The 22,087-nt window shown below is 46.7% G+C and overlaps 1 protein-coding gene across 1 annotated transcript in view; it reads left to right on the plus strand.

Moving 5' to 3' along the window:
- Nucleotides 1-19,802, plus strand: part of LOC148451015 (rho GTPase-activating protein 39-like) — an 84,126-nt gene extending 64,324 nt beyond the window's left edge. The window contains exon 2 of the mRNA XM_088462377.1: nucleotides 19,333-19,802. Within this exon, the coding sequence (XP_088318503.1) occupies nucleotides 19,333-19,771 (439 nt within the window). The 3' untranslated portion in view covers nucleotides 19,772-19,802. The remainder of the gene's footprint in view (nucleotides 1-19,332) is intronic.
- The last annotated feature ends 2,285 nt before the right edge of the window (nucleotides 19,803-22,087 follow it).

Genomic DNA, 22,087 nt, shown 5'->3' on the forward strand with positions numbered 1-22,087 from the left:
AGGACAGTGGCCCACTGACGCTTGGGGTCCCAGGACAGTGGCCCACTGACGCTTGGGGTCCCAGGACAGTGGCCCACTGACGCTTGGGGTCCCAGGACAGTGGCCCACTGACGCTTGGGGTCCCAGGACAGTGGCCCACTGACGCTTGGGGTCCCAGGACAGTGGCCCACTGACGCTTGGGGTCCCAGGACAGTGGCCCACTGACGCTTGGGGTCCCAGGACAGTGGCCCACTGACGCTTGGGGTCCCAGGACAGTGGCCCACTGACGCTTGGGGTCCCAGGACAGTGGCCCACTGACGCTTGGGGTCCCAGGACAGTGGCCCACTGACGCTTGGGGTCCCAGGACAGTGGCCCACTGACGCTTGGGGTCCCAGGACAGTGGCCCACTGACGCTTGGGGTCCCAGGACAGTGGCCCCCTGACGCTTGGGGTCCCAGGACAGTGGCCCCCTGACGCTTGGGGTCCCAGGACAGTGGCCCCCTGACGCTTGGGGTCCCAGGACAGTGGCCCCCTGACGCTTGGGGTCCCAGGACAGTGGCCCCCTGACGCTTGGGGTCCCAGGACAGTGGCCCCCTGACGCTTGGGGTCCCAGGACAGTGGCCCCCTGACGCTTGGGGTCCCAGGACAGTGGCCCCCTGACGCTTGGGGTCCCAGGACAGTGGCCCCCTGACGCTTGGGGTCCCAGGACAGTGGCCCCCTGACGCTTGGGGTCCCAGGACAGTGGCCCCCTGACGCTTGGGGTCCCAGGACAGTGGCCCACTGACGCTTGGGATCCCAGGACAGTGGCCCACTGACGCTTGGGATCCCAGGACAGTGGCCCACTGACGCTTGGGATCCCAGGACAGTGGCCCACTGACGCTTGGGATCCCATCCCAGGCTGTTGAAGCATCAGTGTGTATACTGTGGGGCACAGATGCGTCAGTGGCATATGTTGTTGGAGCATCAGTGAGTATACTGTGGGGCACCGATGCGTCAGTGGCATATGCTGTTGGAGCACCAGTGAGTATACTGTGGGGCACAGATGCGTCAGTGGCGTATGCTGTTGGAGCACCAGTGAGTATACTGTGGGGCACAGATGCGTCAGTGGCGTATGCTGTTGGAGCATCAGTGTGTATACTGTGGGGCACCGATGTGTCAGTGTCGTATGCTGTTGGAGCATCAGTGAGTATACTGTGGGGCACCGATGCGTCAGTGGCGTATGCTGTTGGAGCATCAGTGAGTATACTGTGGGGCACCGATGCGTCAGTGGCGTATGCTGTTGGAGCATCAGTGAGTATACTGTGGGGCACAGATGCGTCAGTGGCGTATGCTGTTGGAGCACCAGTGAGTATACTGTGGGGCACCGATGCGTCAGTGGCGTATGCTGTTGGAGCACCAGAGAGTATACTGTGGGGCACCGATGCGTCAGTGGCGTATGCTGTTGGAGCACCAGAGAGTATACTGTGGGGCACAGATGCGTCAGTGGCGTATGCTGTTGGAGCATCAGTGTGTATACTGTGGGGCACAGATGCGTCAGTGGCGTATGCTGTTGGAGCATCAGTGTGTATACTGGGGGGCACCGATGCGTCATTGTCGTATGCTGTTGGAGCATCAGTGAGTATACTGTGGGGCACCGATGCGTCATTGTCGTATGCTGTTGGAGCATCAGTGAGTATACTGTGGGGCACCGATGCGTCATTGTCGTATGCTGTTGGAGCATCAGTGAGTATACTGTGGGGCACCGATGCGTCAGTGGCATATGCTGTTGGAGCATCAGTGAGTATACTGTGCGGCACCGATGCGTCAGTGGCATATGCTGTTGGAGCATCAGTGAGTATATATTGGGGCACCGATGCGTCAGTGGCATATGCTGTTGGAGCATCAGTGAGTATACATTGGGGCACCGATGCGTCAGTGGCATATGCTGTTGGAGCATCAGTGAGTATACTGTGGGGCACCGATGCGCCAGTGGCATATGCTGTTGGAGCATCAGTGAGTATACTGTGGGGCACCGATGCGCCAGTGGCATATGCTGTTGGAGCATCAGTGAGTATACTGTGGGGCACCGATGTGTCAGTGGCATATGCTGTTGGAGCATCAGTGAGTATACTGTGGGGCACCAATGCCTGAGCCCTGTTGAGGCGTCAGTGCTTGCTTACGTTTTGGGACAGCAGAGTTTGGTTACTATGGGGCATTGTCCTTTTGAAGACACTTCTCCAGGGTTGTGCCGACTCTCTGTATTTGCAGGTACATTAGGGACTTGATACCACAAAGGAGAATGGAGGAGCCGCCTCCGCTGTGTGTTATGTGCAGGGTTTCAGCACTGCACTCAGTGTCCTGTGTAACATCGCTGACACAAGCACAAGTTTTACGCACTACTAATAAAAAATGCATTTTTAAAATGACATTGATTGATTTAGGAGCCACTGTAAAGCAGCAGTTTAAATCAAGGCTCCCTCCAATGTAATTTCAATCCCTATAAATCTATTAGCATTAAATCAATACACTCTGCCCATAACTTACTGCTGCTTTAAAAATCCTTGTAAAATATTTTTAATTAAAAAGCTGAAGTCACTTTAGTTATTTAAAAGATCACAAAGTTCATCCCTTTTTATTCTGAAAACCCGAGTTGGTTGACCCAGAGTAAGTAGAAGCGTAGAGCCATTTGCTATAAGAGGGGGCTGTGTACCCCCGGAGTCCATGCTGGCAGTCATCCAGTGCCCAGGTCTTTCCACCCCACTCTCCTCACACACCGATTTGCTGTAATTAATACATAAAAGTAATTTTGCCCATAAATAACATATTTTGCCTCCTGTTTTACAGCTTTATTTAGAGAGTTACTGATTTACCGACTACGGCTGCTGGCGCTGTGCAATGATTGTTGGTTAGGTTACCATAGTATCTGGTAACTTACCTACCCACTGCTGTCTATTATAATGCAGCCAGGTCTATCCTCACTGACCAGCCACACAAACCTCAGCAGTCCCTCTCTGCCTATCCCTGCACTGACTCCCTCTGCTGGTGAGGTCAGTGATTATCCTCCGTTCTACCCCATCTTACATATTGAGATAATGGATTTGCATGTATTGGGTTTTACATTCTACCTATACACCCTCATCTCACGGCGCTCTCCCAACCGCCCACTGCGCTCATTCCAAGACCTGCGACCTCCCACACATCTACAGGACTGACCGCACGCTCTTCCAACACCCATTAAAAACCCTACTAGTCATTAACATAGATTAAACCCTTTAGGTTATCCTGACTATAAAAGAGCCGTGCGCTCATTACTGTGTCTGAGAGCTTCTCCCCCGCATAATGTGCTATGTACATAGCGAGCGTTCCCGCAAACTCCATTGTTAGGTTCCCCCTTTGTGTCAGGGCTGCAGGAAATGAAGACATTGTTGTAAATAGAAGAGTGTGCGAGTAGGATAATTTGCCTATTTGGACTATCAGCAACAAAATGCTTTTAATTGGTGGACTAAACACTTAAATGCTCTCCCCTGTGTACAAGACCTCGTACTGTCCCCTTTGTCTCTGACGTTTTCCCCTTTCAGAGACGTTTACCAACCTCTTCCCTTTCTACATTCACCACAGTACGTGCCCCTTCTTTCCCTGACGAGGTAACGGGCAGTGCCAGCTTCACCCTCTTTTCTGTTCGTGATGGTTCCACAAATTGTTGGCACTTTATCAAATGCAAAAACATCACCACAGGTTTTCTATGATGCCATAATGTTATACAGAGTATGTGCCGGGCTTAAACCCTAGTACTAGCGTTACATTGCTTGTTGTCTCAGTACTCCGTGTGGCATCACTTGGGTTGTTTATATTAAGCACCAGCGGGCAGTCCTCCCTATTCCTTGCACTAGTCCTCTTCCAGCTAATGGCTCTCTGTGTATACAATTCTTTTGGAGAATTCCCATTGGATGTTCTCTGTGATATCGCTTTTCCACCAAAATCCCACGGCCACCCAGGGACACTGAACACTGGTTTCAAGCTGCGTCACAGCGGCTTGGCCTTTTTCACCGAGCCGCGGCCTGGGTTGACACGGCAATGACCCGGGTTTTAGCGGCAGTGGCATAGAGGTATGATGTCTGTCGAATTTTTATTGCAAATGTAAATACAGAACCTTTGGATGAAGATCACATTGTGAAGTTCTGCTTTCTATACATGAGTCTCTGGTCTTTCTCTAATCTTCTGCCCTCATACATTACAGTGTGTACATAAACAGCAAGCTCATTATTTTGCATAGGTCTATCTCTCGAGGTGTGTAATACAGAGTGGAATAATGGACATGATAAATGTGACCGCCATGCTCTGCGTTACCTGTCTGCGTCAGGCTGCCATATTCCCTAACACGGCAGGCACAGTGTGACTGACGGCTAGATTGGGAACTCAGCACGGCTCCATTCATGCATTGGACTATTACAGTATGCTGAGTGCATTTCCTAACAGATAATATGGAAATTCCTGGCGTACATGTGTCTGTGTCACTGACAGAATGGTGCTTGGCATGTCCAAAGAATGAGCGTGGGCAGTGCGTGTGTATTGTGCTCTGTGAGCTGTGCTCGCTTCCTGGCTTACTGCAGTGACAGAATCTGGGTCCTGAGTGGGAGAGAGAGAGAAATTTGGAAATTCTGGTTCCGATAGGATTGTATTTTTAAATGGGGGGGGGGGGAGGGGTTATGGTTTGGATTTCCTTCTGTATCACAAAGATGTTCACATTTCCCATTGCACACACTACAGAACTTCCCATTACGCTGGGACAACACATACAAAAAGTATCTTTGTGAATATTTTATATATTATTGTGAACTGATGTGGAAAATGGTTCAGAATGTACCGTGTATGAGGGTGCAGAGGTGGGAGGAGGGGCTGACTGGCCAGAGCGAATGGGAGTCATCCTTCTGACAGCGCTTTCTAGTAACCCGTATAGTGTTCTTCCCAGAAATTTTTTCCAGCCGGGTGGCATCCAAAAGTAGCCGGGTGGGGGCCTTCGCAAATTATGCGCGTATCGGGAAAAGGGGTATTTTCCTTACCAATCCTGCCCGACAGGTCTCAGGCTGCTTCCACACTGGCTCCCAGTCAAAAGTGCCCATTATACGGTGTCCCCTGTAGTTTTCCCCATATGCAGTGCCCCCTGTATTTGTGCCCATTATACAGTGCCCCCTGTAGTTTTTCCCTTTATGCATTGCCCCCTGGCTGAAGTACTGCCCCCAGACTGGTCCCTTATGTAGTGCCCCCAGGTTTAATAGTGTCCCTTATGCAGTGCCCCCAGGTTTAATAGTGTCCCTTATGCAGTGCCCCCAGGCTGGCCCCTTATGCAGTGCCCCCAGGTTTAGTAGTGTCCCTTATGCAGTGCCCCCAGGCTGGCCCCTTATGCAGTGCCCCCAGGTTTAGTAGTGTCCCTTATGCAGTGCCCCCAGGCTGGCCCCTTATGCAGTGTCCCCAGGTTTAATGGTGTCCCTTATGCAGTGCCCCTAGACTTAAATAGTGCCCCCAGACTAGTCCTGGCCCCAGCCCAGCACTTACCTTTACTTGCTGGCCGCTCGCGCTGACTGGATCTAACTAGATCCAGCAGGCGCACTGGGCAGGCTCCTCACGTCGCGGGTGACGTCATGGGAACGCTGGCCTCTGAAGCGATCGTAAGCTTCTTTAGCCTCCGGTCACTTCAGAGGCCAGCGTTCCACAACGGGGGTCAGCAGGGAAAAGTGCTGGGCGGCAGGCTGTTCTGCCGGGCGATGCGCCCGCAGATAACAGCCTGGGGAAAACACTGCTGTACTACGGGTTACGTCGCTGGAGGGCAGACTGAGCTGCCACCCTGTACAGAACTGATCTGAATGATACAGATAGTACATCATGTGTCTGTGCCTCATTCTGTGTATAATGTGACAGAGATGGGAGGCTTGGATTCTCTTATTATCGCTAATTCTCCTAATTCTAAATATAAGAGTGAATTAAATTGTGAGAGATAAGAGTATTATGCCGTTCCAAGGACATCGTCTGTCTGCAATGCTACCTCTCATTTTTGGGGCCCAGCTGAGATGTTGGAACCATGCGGGTTATCCCAGCAGCGAAAGCTTCCATCGTCATAGTGCGCAGCAGGCGGGACAGAGAACAAGTGGCGCAGGAATGAGGCGGAAGGGTTCTAGTAAAGGGCAAGGTACCGCTCAGGCCCACAGAACAACCTACCCCTACCTGATGACAGAGAGCCACCTGAGGTCAGGAATATCAGGCCAGCTTGTAACATGAATGAGGTCGGTGGCAACAAGTATAACAAATAAAACGCTCCAAGTTCTCTGTGTGATCCTATAATAATATTGTGTTCCTCCCTTTGAAGTTATAAAAAGCTTCCATGGTTTCTTTTCATTACACATCCTATATGAGCCTTTGACCTTTCCTATTGTCTGATGCACATCTGTGCTTTATTCTGGTCACCTCTCAGAAATGATGGACCTGTAACTGGGAAGGTCACCGAGCAGCTGGGAATCTAAGCTGTGCCACTGGAACCCACTTGTATTTCCTGATATGTCGCTCTTTATGTGCGTGGCCAGAAGCGCTCACCATGGTCCCGGTTACAGACCATGGCGTACATTTACTAATGGGCAGTTCTGCAGAACATCAGATTTTGTTGGGTTTTACAAGAGGCAAAACTAACGTAGACCATGCGATTTCACACAACGCGTCACTGTCCCCATTTTTAGCCATTTAAGAATACAAATCCCCAAATGTATCTAATGGCGGTTTTGAATACTGCAGCAAAACCTCAGGAAAATCCTGTAAAATTAGAGTTGGTTGAGAGAGGAGAGATCACGCAAACACACTGCTCAGCTATGTAGCCAATCAGCAGGTGAGGAGGCATATTACATGTATTGTGAGGTCAGTCATTGCGTGCTAATAAAGGAGGAAAACCCCTATAATAATTATCTTATGGGGGCAATGTGTAATATATTAGGGGGTCCGTTGAATGTATGATTCTATTAAGAGAGCACTATTGTTATGGTAGCAATATTATTTGACATCTAATGGGGCCATTAGAAATGTACTTATGATGGAGTATACGTTGTTATTACATGGGCACCATTTCTCCTGGCATAACGTAATAAATATCAATGTGTGCTGCAAAATGCAGCCGCACAGACAGCCCGGGAAGAGGTGATCTCAGAGGAGGTGGGAAGAAAGTCCTGGTGTGCTGTCCAGTAATGTGTCCAGTAATGTGTCCAGTAATGTGTCCAGTAATGTGTCCAGTAATGTGTCCAGTAATGTGTCCAGTAATGTGTCCAGTAATGTGTCCAGTATTGTGTCCAGTAATGTGTCCAGTATTGTGTCCAGTAATGTGTCCAGTAATGTGTCCAGTAATGTGTCCAGTAATGTGTCCAGTATTGTGTCCAGTAATGTGTCCAGTAATGTGTCCAGTAATGTGTCCAGTATTGTGTCCAGTAATGTGTCCAGTAATGTGTCCAGTAATGTGTCCAGTATTGTGTCCAGTAATGTGTCCAGTAATGTGTCCAGTATTGTGTCCAGTAATGTAATGTGTCCAGTAATGTGTCCAGTAATGTGTCCAGTAATGTGTCCAGTATTGTGTCCAGTAATGTGTCCAGTATTGTGTCCAGTAATGTAATGTGTCCAGTATTGTGTCCAGTAATGTGTCCAGTAATGTGTCCAGTATTGTGTCCAGTAATGTAATGTGTCCAGTAATGTGTCCAGTAATGTGTCCAGTAATGTGTCCAGTATTGTGTCCAGTAATGTGTCCAGTAATGTAATGTGTCCAGTAATGTGTCCAGTAATGTGTCCAGTAATGTGTCCAGTAATGTGTCCAGTAATGTGTCCAGTAATGTAATGTGTCCAGTAATGTGTCCAGTAATGTGTCCAGTAATGTGTCCAGTATTGTGTCCAGTAATGTGTCCAGTAATGTGTCCAGTAATGTGTCCAGTATTGTGTCCAGTAATGTAATGTGTCCAGTAATGTAATGTGTCCAGTAATGTGTCCAGTAATGTGTCCAGTAATGTGTCCAGTAATGTGTCCAGTAATGTGTCCAGTATTGTGTCCAGTAATGTGTCCAGTAATGTGTCCAGTATTGTGTCCAGTAATGTGTCCAGTAATGTAATGTGTCCAGTAATGTGTCCAGTAATGTGTCCAGTATTGTGTCCAGTATTGTGTCCAGTAATGTGTCCAGTAATGTAATGTGTCCAGTAATGTAATGTGTCCAGTAATGTAATGTGTCCAGTAATGTGTCCAGTATTGTGTCCAGTATTGTGTCCAGTAATGTGTCCAGTAATGTGTCCAGTATTGTGTCCAGTAATGTAATGTGTCCAGTAATGTGTCCAGTAATGTGTCCAGTAATGTGTCCAGTATTGTGTCCAGTAATGTGTCCAGTAATGTAATGTGTCCAGTAATGTGTCCAGTAATGTGTCCAGTAATGTGTCCAGTAATGTGTCCAGTAATGTAATGTGTCCAGTAATGTGTCCAGTAATGTGTCCAGTATTGTGTCCAGTAATGTGTCCAGTAATGTGTCCAGTAATGTGTCCAGTATTGTGTCCAGTAATGTAATGTGTCCAGTAATGTGTCCAGTAATGTGTCCAGTAATGTGTCCAGTAATGTGTCCAGTATTGTGTCCAGTAATGTGTCCAGTAATGTGTCCAGTATTGTGTCCAGTAATGTGTCCAGTAATGTGTCCAGTAATGTGTCCAGTAATGTGTCCAGTATTGTGTCCAGTAATGTGTCCAGTAATGTGTCCAGTATTGTGTCCAGTAATGTGTCCAGTAATGTGTCCAGTATTGTGTCCAGTAATGTGTCCAGTAATGTGTCCAGTAATGTGTCCAGTAATGTGTCCAGTATTGTGTCCAGTAATGTGTCCAGTAATGTGTCCAGTAATGTGTCCAGTAATGTGTCCAGTAATGTGTCCAGTAATGTGTCCAGTATTGTGTCCAGTATTGTGTCCAGTAATGTGTCCAGTAATGTGTCCAGTAATGTGTCCAGTATTGTGTCCAGTATTGTGTCCAGTAATGTGTCCAGTATTGTGTCCAGTAATGTGTCCAGTAATGTGTCCAGTATTGTGTCCAGTATTGTGTCCAGTAATGTGTCCAGTATTGTGTCCAGTATTGTGTCCAGTATTGTGTCCAGTATTGTGTCCAGTAATGTGTCCAGTAATGTGTCCAGTATTGTGTCCAGTAATGTGTCCAGTAATGTGTCCAGTAATGTGTCCAGTATTGTGTCCAGTAATGTGTCCAGTAATGTGTCCAGTAATGTGTCCAGTAATGTGTCCAGTAATGTGTCCAGTATTGTGTCCAGTATTGTGTCCAGTAATGTGTCCAGTATTGTGTCCAGTAATGTGTCCAGTAATGTGTCCAGTATTGTGTCCAGTAATGTGTCCAGTAATGTGTCCAGTAATGTGTCCAGTATTGTGTCCAGTAATGTGTCCAGTAATGTGTCCAGTAATGTGTCCAGTAATGTGTCCAGTAATGTGTCCAGTATTGTGTCCAGTAATGTGTCCAGTAATGTGTCCAGTATTGTGTCCAGTAATGTGTCCAGTAATGTGTCCAGTAATGTGTCCAGTAATGTGTCCAGTAATGTGTCCAGTAATGTGTCCAGTATTGTGTCCAGTAATGTGTCCAGTAATGTGTCCAGTAATGTGTCCAGTATTGTGTCCAGTAATGTGTCCAGTAATGTGTCCAGTAATGTGTCCAGTATTGTGTCCAGTAATGTGTCCAGTAATGTGTCCAGTAATGTGTCCAGTATTGTGTCCAGTAATGTGTCCAGTAATGTGTCCAGTAATGTGTCCAGTAATGTGTCCAGTAATGTGTCCAGTAATGTGTCCAGTAATGTGTCCAGTAATGTGTCCAGTATTGTGTCCAGTAATGTGTCCAGTAATGTGTCCAGTAATGTGTCCAGTATTGTGTCCAGTATTGTGTCCAGTAATGTGTCCAGTATTGTGTCCAGTAATGTGTCCAGTAATGTGTCCAGTATTGTGTCCAGTATTGTGTCCAGTATTGTGTCCAGTATTGTGTCCAGTAATGTGTCCAGTATTGTGTCCAGTAATGTGTCCAGTAATGTGTCCAGTATTGTGTCCAGTAATGTGTCCAGTAATGTGTCCAGTAATGTGTCCAGTATTGTGTCCAGTAATGTGTCCAGTAATGTGTCCAGTAATGTGTCCAGTAATGTGTCCAGTAATGTGTCCAGTAATGTGTCCAGTAATGTGTCCAGTAATGTGTCCAGTAATGTGTCCAGTAATGTGTCCAGTAATGTGTCCAGTATTGTGTCCAGTATTGTGTCCAGTAATGTGTCCAGTAATGTGTCCAGTAATGTGTCCAGTATTGTGTCCAGTATTGTGTCCAGTATTGTGTCCAGTATTGTGTCCAGTATTGTGTCCAGTATTGTGTCCAGTAATGTGTCCAGTATTGTGTCCAGTAATGTGTCCAGTATTGTGTCCAGTATTGTGTCCAGTAATGTGTCCAGTAATGTGTCCAGTAATGTGTCCAGTATTGTGTCCAGTATTGTGTCCAGTAATGTGTCCAGTAATGTGTCCAGTAATGTGTCCAGTATTGTGTCCAGTAATGTGTCCAGTAATGTGTCCAGTAATGTGTCCAGTAATGTGTCCAGTATTGTGTCCAGTAATGTGTCCAGTAATGTGTCCAGTATTGTGTCCAGTAATGTGTCCAGTAATGTGTCCAGTATTGTGTCCAGTATTGTGTCCAGTAATGTGTCCAGTATTGTGTCCAGTATTGTGTCCAGTAATGTGTCCAGTATTGTGTCCAGTAATGTGTCCAGTAATGTGTCCAGTAATGTGTCCAGTATTGTGTCCAGCTTGGCTTATTTATCTGTACAATGGGTGTATTGCAGAAATCCACACGTGTAACGTCACAATGCAGCATTTGTGCGTCCAGTTTTCATTTCAGTAATGAGCTTTACAGAATAAATATGTTCAGCTGTCTGTGCTCTTATCACTGCCAAGCAAATACGCTTCCTGTCCCTCATCTCCGCTCAGGCTTCTAACGCCAAGCACCACATCTCAGCCCTCCGCACCGCTGTCTCTGATCTCAGCTCTAAAGACCATGCCCTTTCTGACCACCGCCATCTCTGATCTCAGCTCTAAAGACCATGCCCTCTCTGACCGCTGCCACCCTCTCTGACCGCTGCCGCCCTCTGACCTCAGCTCTAAAGACCATGCCCTCTCTGACCGCTGCCACCCTCTCTGACCGCTGCCCTCAGCTCTAAAGACCATGCCCTCTCTGACCACCGCCATCTCTGACCGCTGCCGCCCTCTGACCTCAGCTCTAAAGACCATGCCCTCTCTGACCTCAGCTCTAAAGACCATGCCCTCTCTGACCACCGCCATCTCTGTCCTCAGCTCTAAAGACCATGCCCTCTCTGACCGCTGCCGCCCTCTCTGACCTCAGCTCTAAAGACCATGCCCTCTCTGACCTCAGCTCTAAAGACCATGCCTTCTCTGACCACCTCCCTCCCACACGACACTTTCTAACAACCACCCTCCGTGATCTTCGCTCTAAAGGCCATGCCCTCCCTGACTGCCGCCCTCCCACACCGACTTCCCTGACGACAGCCCTCTCTGACCATTGCCCCTGCCCAAAATCTTATTTGCTTTTTCAAGACTAATGGTGCATACACACGGTCAGATGTCTTATCAGATATGAACGATAACGATTCAGTCGTCCATATCTTTGACATGTAGGGCATGCATCGACCGCGATGCGTGTGCCCACATATCAAATAACGATATCTGACATCGACTGTGTTTGCAGACAGAAATCGTTCATCGTTGATGAAATCTTTCAAATCTTTGTTAAAATCGTTCAATCGTTAATCTGACCGTGTGTATGCCCCCATTAGATTAATACTATCCAACATGAACTGGTGTAACCTGACATTCTAAATCCAATATAATGGTTCTGCCAAGTTCAATAATGTATTTTGACAACACATTTTTCTGTAACCAATCCTCTGCCATCCTGTATCCCTTCGATTCGATGTACACTGCGTGATCCGCCATTTAACGACGTAATATATCATTACATGCTTAACGTAACTACACCGCGTGGTACATCGCAGCACAATTCATCTAATGGTGAGTTGTGTGTACTACACAATGGTTGTGCAAAGTGTTTGCAGGTACCATTATTGCACAGGTGTTGTGTACACTGACACATTTTAAAAGATCCACAGGTGGAACTAATTTTTTCACTTGTGATTCTGTGAGGAGATCTGGAAAACAAGCACTGTTTGGGGTCCTGAGGACAGAGGGGGTCATTCAGAATTCCGGTCGCAAGCACCGATGTGCTCACAACCGGGTCGATGGCTTGCCCTGCGCACGCGCAGCGGCCGCACTGCGCGTGCGCACTAAAGAGGGGCTGCTGTCGATGTTGATCAACAGCTCGCCCCGTTTTGTAGATGGGACGGGGGTTTGTTTTCCAAAACGGAGGCGTTCCTTAAGGAACGCCTACCGTTTTGTGGGCGGCCGCACTGACATCATCAGTGATGTCAGTGGGAAGCTTCCTGCTCGATCAAAGCAGCAATTGGGGCTTGCGAGTGCCCATACCCAACCTTAGGGTCTCGTCGCAAGCCCCGATGGTCGCGATGGTCTTGACCATCGCGACCATCACTCTGGTCAGTCGCTAGAGCTGTGGGTGGTAACCCACAGCTTAGCGATCGACCAAGAGGCGGCACTACAAGATGCAGGCGGCCGTCCTCATTCAGAGCGACCACTTGCATCTATCAACCACCTCTGAATGAGGTCCAGAGTGTGAGACTCTATGACCTAATAGATACATAAATCGATAAGAGATGCTTGACCAGATTTAATCTAGTATATAGAAGAGTACTGTGCACGATACAGGAGATGGATACTGAGCTTTACGAATACCCCTAAATCGCTAGAGAGAAATAATTGCTTTCCAGACTTTGATTGTGATTGCAAAGCACAAAGAAGTTCTTTTTGCTACAAAAAGTAAGTTACATGCTTTGATCTATCACAATTAGCGCAAAGACAATTAAATACAAAAGGTGCAGCTTGATACATACGCATGCGCACCGGTCCCAGTATACAGTCGTCAATCCTGAGGTCTGTGGTCATCCAAGAGAATGGCTACTGACTGGGACCGGTGCGCAGGCTATATACCCTACAGATCATGATAACAACAATGTAGACCGACAGTCATAATGCATTGGTTCTTGGTCTTTGTAGTACTTCTTGGTCTGTAGTTCATAGGACAGTTCATATGTTGTCACTAGGGGTATGTCCCAATTCTCCAACAATGTCTTGAGATTACATTGTCTTTCTTTAACTGGTTTAAGACACTGCATACAGAGTATACATTCTAACCAATCATTTCCTATAATCCATAACCATCGAACGCAAGATGCGACTCCCTCGCTGATAGATTCGAATATCTGGAAATAAACAGGGTGTCAGTATAGTACCAAGCATGCCATGTCTACCATGTATACCTTAAATATCATATATGCACACTTTATATCATAATGATTGTCTAATAAAACCTTTTCTATATGTGCTTGCATAAGTAATAGTGAGATATTTACAGAAATACATAAGTATGCGTTGTGCGTCTGAGCACAGCGCAAATGTTGTGGTGCGTGTATTTATTGTGCACATCGCAATTATGCCCTGTGTGGTTGTGCATTTTATCTTACATACACTAATGTGCGTTGTGCCTCTTCATATTAAAATAGTTACAGGGTATGTTTGCGAAGGTATGTGCTTAAGCATAAGATCGTCTATTTGTTCGCATTGTGGATACACATGCGATTGTCTATGTGTATACATGTATGTGCATTAGTGTTTGTGTCATGAATTAAAATTATATATATATATATATATATATATATATATATTATATATTTATTAGGGATGTGCCGGCTCGGATAGGTTCGAGTTTGCACGCCGAGTTCGGATTTTTCCCTCCAAAAAAACGGAACTCAGAAAGAGGCAAAACGTCATCTTGCATGGACAAATATCATCATTCTTGGACTTTGTCCAGGAATGATGATGTTTGTCCATGCAAGATGACGTTTTGCCTCTTTCTGAGTTCCTTTTTTTTGGAGGGAAAAATCCGAACTCTGCGTGCAAACTCGAACATATCCAAGCCTGCACTTCATACATATATATATATATATATATATATATATATATATATATATATATATATATATATATATATCTTTATCCAGTAACTGGTATTTTTGATATTATATCCGTCTGAATCTAATTACAAAAGGTCATATAAAATGAAGTTTGTCCTGCTCACAGGTGGGGCAAGCCTTGGCCATAGTCAAAAAGTCTGATAACTTTAACAAAGGCTTTCTTATGCTTATTTAGAATACATTTGTCAATATTTCTTAACCACATCAGCATTGGACACAAGGCATACAATTGCTAATGTTAATCAAACTTCTGACAATTGTTTCTAACTCTACATTCAAAACACTTCCCCTGAGCATATCAGTGTCTGTGTTAAACTTCAATTGCCACAGACATACTGTATCTGTATGTGGAGCTTCTCAATATATATGCAAACACTCACAGTATTTTTAATTACTTGTCACAGACATACTCCTGCTTCTCACACACTTGACTAAACCTTGAATGACATATATATTTATATATATACGAATTTGTGCGCATCGGCTTGCTTCCGACGCAGAGTAGCGTCCGATTTACTCCTTATCAGCCCATAAACGACTAGATCGTCAGATAATAATTATAAACGATCATAACCAATTATTTGACTTCGACAGCTTAGACTTGCACACAGAGGGAGAGCGGCAGGAAGAGGTGGTAAATGTCAAATCCGCTGTACATACATCGGTATGTATTACAACATTTACAGTGGTATTCAATATGGGTGCGATAACATAGTTTTTGCGTTAATATCGGAGGTATGATGTCATTATCGCAGGTTTTACTTTCAATTTCAAAGACTTATCGCAGTTTTGAAAAGTTTTTGATAAAAAACGGGGATAACTTTTCACCATTGAATAGGTGTCGAAAACAAAGTGCAGAATTGGGGTTTAGGGGTGCAGGCTTAAAAAAAATAGCCTGCACCCCTGGGACTGACATTTAAAAAAGAACTGTCATAAAAAATAAAATAAAAAAATAGGGACACCCCAAAAAATTATTTTAAAAATTGGGGTGAAAAAATTGTTAAACAATAGGGAAATAGGTTCAGGGCTATTCTGCATGTATGCGGCAGGTGTATTCTAGAATAGATTATTAGCGGCAGGTGTATTCTAGAATAGATTATTAGCGGCAGGTGTTTCCTAGAATAGGTTATTAGCGGCAGGTGTATTCTAGAATAGATTATTAGCGGCAGGTGTATTCTAGAATAGATTATTAGCGGCAGGTGTATTCTAGAATAGGCTATTAGCGGCAGGTGTTTTCTAGAATAGATTATTAGCAGCAGGTGTTTTCTAGAATAGATTATTAGCAGCAGGTGTATTCTAGAATAGATTATTAGCGGCAGGTGTATTCTAGAATAGATTATTAGCAGCAGGTGTATTCTAGAATAGATTATTAGCGGCAGGTGTATTCTAGAATAGATTATTAGCGGCAGGTGTATTCTAGAATAGATTATTAGCGGCAGGTGTTTTCTAGAATAGATTATTAGCGGCAGGTGTATTCTAGAATAGGCTATTAGCGGCAGGTGTATTCTAGAATAGATTATTAGCGGCAGGTGTTTTCTAGAATAGATTATTAGCAGCAGGTGTATTCTAGAATAGATTATTAGCGGCAGGTGTATTCTAGAATAGGTTATTAGCGGCAGGTGTATTCTAGAATAGATTATTAGCAGCAGGTGTATTCTAGAATAGGTTATTAGCGGCAGGTGTATTCTAGAATAGGTTATTAGCGGCAGGTGTATTCTAGAATAGATTATTAGCGGCAGGTGTATTCTAGAATAGATTATTAGCGGCAGGTGTATTCTAGAATAGATTATTAGCGGCAGGTGTATTCTAGAATAGATTATTAGCAGCAGGTGTATTCTAGAATAGGCTATTAGCGGCAGGTGTTTTCTAGAATAGATTATTAGCAGCAGGTGTATTCTAGAATAGATTATTAGCGGCAGGTGTATTCTAGAATAGATTATTAGCGGCAGGTGTATTCTAGAATAGATTATTAGCGGCAGGTGTATTCTAGAATAGATTATTAGCGGCAGGTGTATTCTAGAATAGATTATTAGCGGCAGGTGTATTCTAGAATAGGCTATTAGCGGCAGGTGTTTTCTAGAATAGATTATTAGCAGCAGGTGTATTCTAGAATAGATTATTAGCGGCAGGTGTATTCTAGAATAGATTATTAGCGGCAGGTGTATTCTAGAATAGATTATTAGCGGCAGGTGTATTCTAGAATAGGTTATTAGCGGCAGGTGTATTCTAGAATAGATTATTAGCGGCAGGTGTATTCTAGAATAGATTATTAGCAGCAGGTGTATTCTAGAATAGATTATTAGCGGCAGGTGTATTCTAGAATAGATTATTAGCAGCAGGTGTATTCTAGAATAGATTATTAGCGGCAGGTGTATTGTAGAATAGATTATTAGTGGCAGGTGTATTCTAGAATAGGCTATTAGCGGCAGGTGTATTCTAGAATAGGCTATTAGCGGCAGGTGTATTCTAGAATAGATTATTAGCAGCAGGTGCACAAATGCAGAATTTTTAAAGACTTACTTTAGGGACATAAAAATATGCTAGTACCCATTTTCATGTACCCCAAATTTGATGGGACCACTTAAAAAACCGAAAAAAATAACCTAACTGCTCTTCTGCATCACTTCTTCAATGTCGGGAAAAAACACCTGCTGCGGCTATTTAAATCCCCGACTTTCAATTAAAGGCTAAAACGGGGGTACCCATAGTGATCCCCCATGTTTTTACTACTTTAGGGGGGTCTTACAATTTTTTTAAGGAAAAATTCGTAACTTGACGCAAATCCAACTTCGGAGTTTCCCGTTTTCGTTCATTTTATATTGAATACGGGGATAAGCGGGAGCGCGCCCGATACTTTAACGCAGGTAAAAACTCCGATATGAAACGTTAACTTCGATAGTGAAGTTAACGTTTCCTGTTGAATACCCCTCTTAGTGTAGAGAAAACCCCTTTTCTCCACAGTATCTGCAAGCATCTACCGATTTATCATTCAGATATTATTACTAAAAAAAAAGTTATGCGCACTTTTGTGGCTTATTGTTTTTTTTTTTCTCATATATCGCAGGCTTACCTGACGGTATGTGTGCGGTGACCCCAGGGGTCCGCCTGCCCATGAGATCTTGCGAGATCTCCTGAATGCGCAGTGGGGCCGGCCACGCTTCATCACTAGGCTGACGTGCTGCGGGACTTGGGGGGATCGCCTGCTTGGGGATGTGTGAGGCAAAGCAGGGGGAGCTATAGCGGTACGATAAGTACGGTACGTAGTGTTCACTCTAGCTCCGGTGGCAGGCAGAGTGCCGGAGTTAGAGAGGGCACCCTTGTGTGCCCGAAAAGGGGGGGGTGGCCATTGAGAAGGGGGCGTGTCTATAAGACGCGTCCCCTTTTCGTCATACTTGGGGGCGTGCCCGGCACTTACAGACACGCCGATCAGCCCCCAAGTGCTGCAGACTGAGAATAGACGCCGGGTGCATGCATCCGACGTCTATTCTCCGGCGGTGACCAGGTCACCACACATTTCTCCACACGTGGGACACTGCGACCCGCGGGAGAAGACTGCACCCGCAGGCTGTGAGGACAGGGTGCTTTTTGCCCTCCTTCTGGAGGGCAGGGTACTTTTTGCCCTCCAGAAGGAGGGCAGGGTGCCGCGCCCAGCTAAAACAGCCTAGCGGGAACACTAAGTACTTCTCCCCAGAGTCACTTACCACCTTCGCAGCGCAGCCCCACATTAAAGAATAAAATAAAAGAGTTAGGGGTAAAATGACCCTCTAATAGAGCCGGAAGCTCACCACTCACATCACTCGTGGTGTCAGTTGGGCCGCCACCAAACGGCAGGCGTTCCTGCCCGGCCATCCACCCGCTTGCGTGCGGGTATGAATCAGTCCTAATGTGTATGGTATAATAGGCAACTGCAATTTCATACAGAATGCAGCAGCGAAAAAATGCTAACGGCACCAAGATCACCCGAGCATAGGGACGCCCCCCGCTGCCTCCTTATCTGCATACAACGTTGCTTGCCTGCGTAATCTTGCCTTTGCGGCAGCTCTCCTGACACGCAGAGGGTTCTCATGCTGCGTATGCAATCGCAGTGGCTAATTTATTCACGCCCCAAGAAACGGCGCTCAAACGGACAGCTGCGTTTTTCTGACCACCCCATTACCTCCCCCAAACACTGGCAACCTATCACTCGCTTTCCGATGGATTACGTGCGTCCGTAACCACAATGTGAACTCTGCGCATGCACAGTGCAGCTTATATATATATATATATATATAATATATATATATATATGCACAATAGCAAACAATCGCACGATCTGCGTAAATATCAGCATTTCCTAATTCTCTGAATTAAGCCCAAAGTCTATGGGAATGGCTGCATTAAGGTACATACCCAACAGCGATCGGAGTGTTTCCACTGCGCCTCAAACCGCGTCACACTTCTATTACTATTTTGTAGGATGTAAATTATAATAGCAGACTATGGGATTCTATCTTGAGAAGTGACCGGGCTTGTTAGCCCTGAGTTAGCTGAGGCTGTTGCTTTCCCTCTGCGTTCTACTCCAACGTCTGCTGCGTTACCATCTGCCAGGGTTCTTACATGTTAATTGAAGTCCTTCCCGGCTGTTCCTCTCTTTTTGATAATATCTTTATTTCAATAATTGTATAAATGAATGTTTAATCAAGATTGAATAACCATGCTAGCAAAGTATTACATAGAAGTATTCATGTTAACGTCACCTATGGTTTTCTGCCCTGTTTACAATGATCTAAGCTGGGTTTGTGCCATATCTGTGCTGGTCTGTGTCCTCAGGCTCATACACCTGCAGGAGGCCTGGGGGACAGAAGTCCTCTTGTAATCGGCAATGCACAGCCAAAGCACAAGCACCCAGGGTGCACTAGCTGCAGCAATGCTGTCCATTCTGGCACTTAGGGTCTGGAACAGAAAGCTGATACTTGCGGTGGTGTAATAGCTTCATTCTCCCAGGAACCCGCTCAGTACTGGAGAAATGAATCTGTCTCTGACTGGCCACCCACCTCTATCTGTCTCTCTATGACAGGAATATATTCCTCAGTGTGTGTACTGTAATTATAACTGTATTATAGTGTATGAGACGGTCTCTTCTTCTCTTTGTGAAAGCTGATGCTTTGCAGTGATTCTTTTTCCTCTGTATTTATTTTAGGCTGGAATGGGTGGAAATCATCGAGCCCCGTACACGGGAGTGTATGTACGCCAACCTTATCACAGGGGAGTGCGTTTGGGACCCACCGTCTGGCGTCCGGATAAAACGCACCAACGAGAACCAGTGGTGGGAACTGTTTGACCCCAATACGTCTCGATTCTACTACTACAATGCTAGCACGCAGAGGACAGTGTGGCATCGCCCGCAGAACTGCGATATTATCCCTCTAGCCAAACTACAGACACTGAAACAGAACACAGAGTCGCCCAGGGCCTCCACAGAGAACAGCCCAGGACGGGGCAGCACCATCAGCAGGGAGGGGAGCACCAGCTCGTCCCTAGAGCAGGAACTGGACGGAGGAGAGAAATGCTCTGACCAGGTCAAAACCAATCGTCACTCTGCTCCTTATTTCGTGGTGAAGGAGGACACAGACAGGTAATACTTTTTCTGGGTCTCACAGTAACTAAAGAAACCGAGAACAATATCTCATAGGCTTCACCTGGAGACGTGTAACAATTACAAGTGCTTCCTCCAGGCTATTAGCACTGTTCTGATAGGTGCATGTTACGTGAGTGTACAAGTGTCCTCAGCCTTACAGGACATTATTATGCTGCGAGCTTCAGGTTAGAATATAATGCGTTGCCTGATTGGCTGTGGAGGGGTCCTACTTACTCTATTTGCGTTGGGTACCTGATAACCGCGCTGTAACCTTAGGGTTGTCTGGCCCAGTTCCTTCTGTTTAAATGGAATTTGGTACAGGTTGGATACAAACCTCAGGCTGCCCAATCAGGCTGCAGCATTTGGAGATGGTGTCACAAGGGGTGTGCCGTATAGTCTTTATTGCTGCTGTTATGCAGTGGATGATGGCAGATATACAGATGTGTCCTCGCTCATCTAGCCACAATACGCCATGCAGCGCAATATGCCAGGCCTCAGTGAGCGACGGTTAGGGTTAGGCACTTACCGGAGGGTTAGGCACCAGGAGGGAGGGTTTGGGTTCGGCAACAGGAGGGTGGGTTAGGGTTAGGCACTAGAAGGGAACTTTAGGGTTAGACACTTACCGGAGGGTAAGAGTTAGGCACCAGGAGGGAGGGTTAGGGTTAGGCACTTACCCTGACGGTTAGGGTTAGACACCAAGAGGAAGGGTTACGGTTAGGCACTCGAAGGAGGGTTAGAGTCAGGCACCAGGAGGGGGGGTTAGGGTTAGGCACTTACCGGAGGATTAGGCACTAGAAGGGAAGGTTAGGGTCAGGCACCAGGAGCGAGGGTTAGGCACCAGGAGCTAGGGTTAGGCACTAGAAGGAAGGTTAGGGTCATGCACCAGGAGGGAGGGTTAAGGTTAGGCACTAGAAGGGAAGGTTAGGGTCATGCACCAGGAGGGAGTGTTAAGGTTAGGCACTAGAAGGGAAGGAGGGAGGGTTAGGGTTAGGCACTTACCGGGGGGGTTAGGCACTTACCCTGACGGTTAGGGTTAGACACCAGGAGGGAGAGTCAGGCACTTACCGGAGGGTTACGGTTAGGCACTAGAAGGGAAGGTTAGGGTCATGCACCAGGAGGGAGGGTTAAGGTTAGGCACTAGAAGGAAAGGAGGGAGGGTTAGGGTTAGGCACTTACCCTGACAGTTAGGGTTAGACACCAGGAGGGAGAGTCAGGCACTTACCGGAGGGTTACAGTTAGGCACTAGAAGGGAAGGTTAGGGTCAGGCACCAGGAGGGAGGGTTAGGGTTAGGCACTTACCATAGGGTTAGGCACTAGAAGGGAAGGTTAGGGTCAGGCACCAGGATGGAGGGTTAGGGTTAGGCACCAGGAGGGAGGGTCATGGTTAGGCACTTACCGTAGGGTTAGGCACTAGAATGGAAGCTTAGGGTCAGGCACCAGGAGCGAGGGTTAGGCACCAGGAGCTAGGGTTAGGCACTAGAAGGGAACGTTAGGGTTAGGCACCAGAAGGGAGGGTTAATGTTAGGCACTAGAAGGGAAGGTTAGGGTCAGGCACCAGGAGGGAGGGTTAGGGTTAGGCACTTACCGTAGGGTTAGGCACCTAGAAGGGAAGGTTAGGGTCAGGCACCAGGAGGGAGGGTCATGGTTAGGCACTTACTGTAGGGTTAGGCACTAGAAGGGAAGCTTAGGGTCAGGCACCAGGAGCGAGGGTTAGGCACCAGGAGCTAGGGTTAGGCACCAGAAGGGAAGGTTAGGGTTAGGCACCAGAAGGGAGGGTTAATGTTAGGCACTAGAAGGGAAGGTTAGGGTTAGGCACCAGGAGGGAGGGTTACGGTTAGGCACTAGAAGGAAGGTTAGGGTCATGCACCAGGAGGGAGGGTTACGGTTAGGCACTAGAAGGGAAGGTTAGGGTTAGGCACTTACCCTGACGGTTAGGGTTAGGCACCAGGAGGGAGGGTTAGGGTTAGGCACTTACCGTAGGGTTAGGCACTAGAAGGGAAGGTTAGGGTCAGGCACCAGCACCAGGAGGGAGGGTCATGGTTAGGCACTTACCGTAGGGTTAGGCACTAGAAGGGAAGTTTAGGGTCAGGCACCAGGAGGGAGGGTTAGGGTTAGACACCAGGAGGGAGAGTCAGGCACTTACCGGAGGGTTACGGTTAGGCACTAGAAGGGAAGGTTAGGGTCAGGCACCAGGAGGGAGGGTCAGGGTTAGGCACTTACAGTAGGGTTAGGCACCAGAAGGGAAGGTTAGGGTTAGGCACCAGGAGGGAGGGTTAGGGTTAGGCACTTACCGGAAGGTAGGCACTAGAAGCGAAGG

The sequence above is a fragment of the Taudactylus pleione genome, unplaced genomic scaffold (genome assembly GCF_031769625.1).
Source record: "Taudactylus pleione unplaced genomic scaffold, aTauple2 ptg001221l, whole genome shotgun sequence".
Classification (NCBI taxonomy): Eukaryota; Metazoa; Chordata; class Amphibia; order Anura; family Myobatrachidae; genus Taudactylus; species Taudactylus pleione.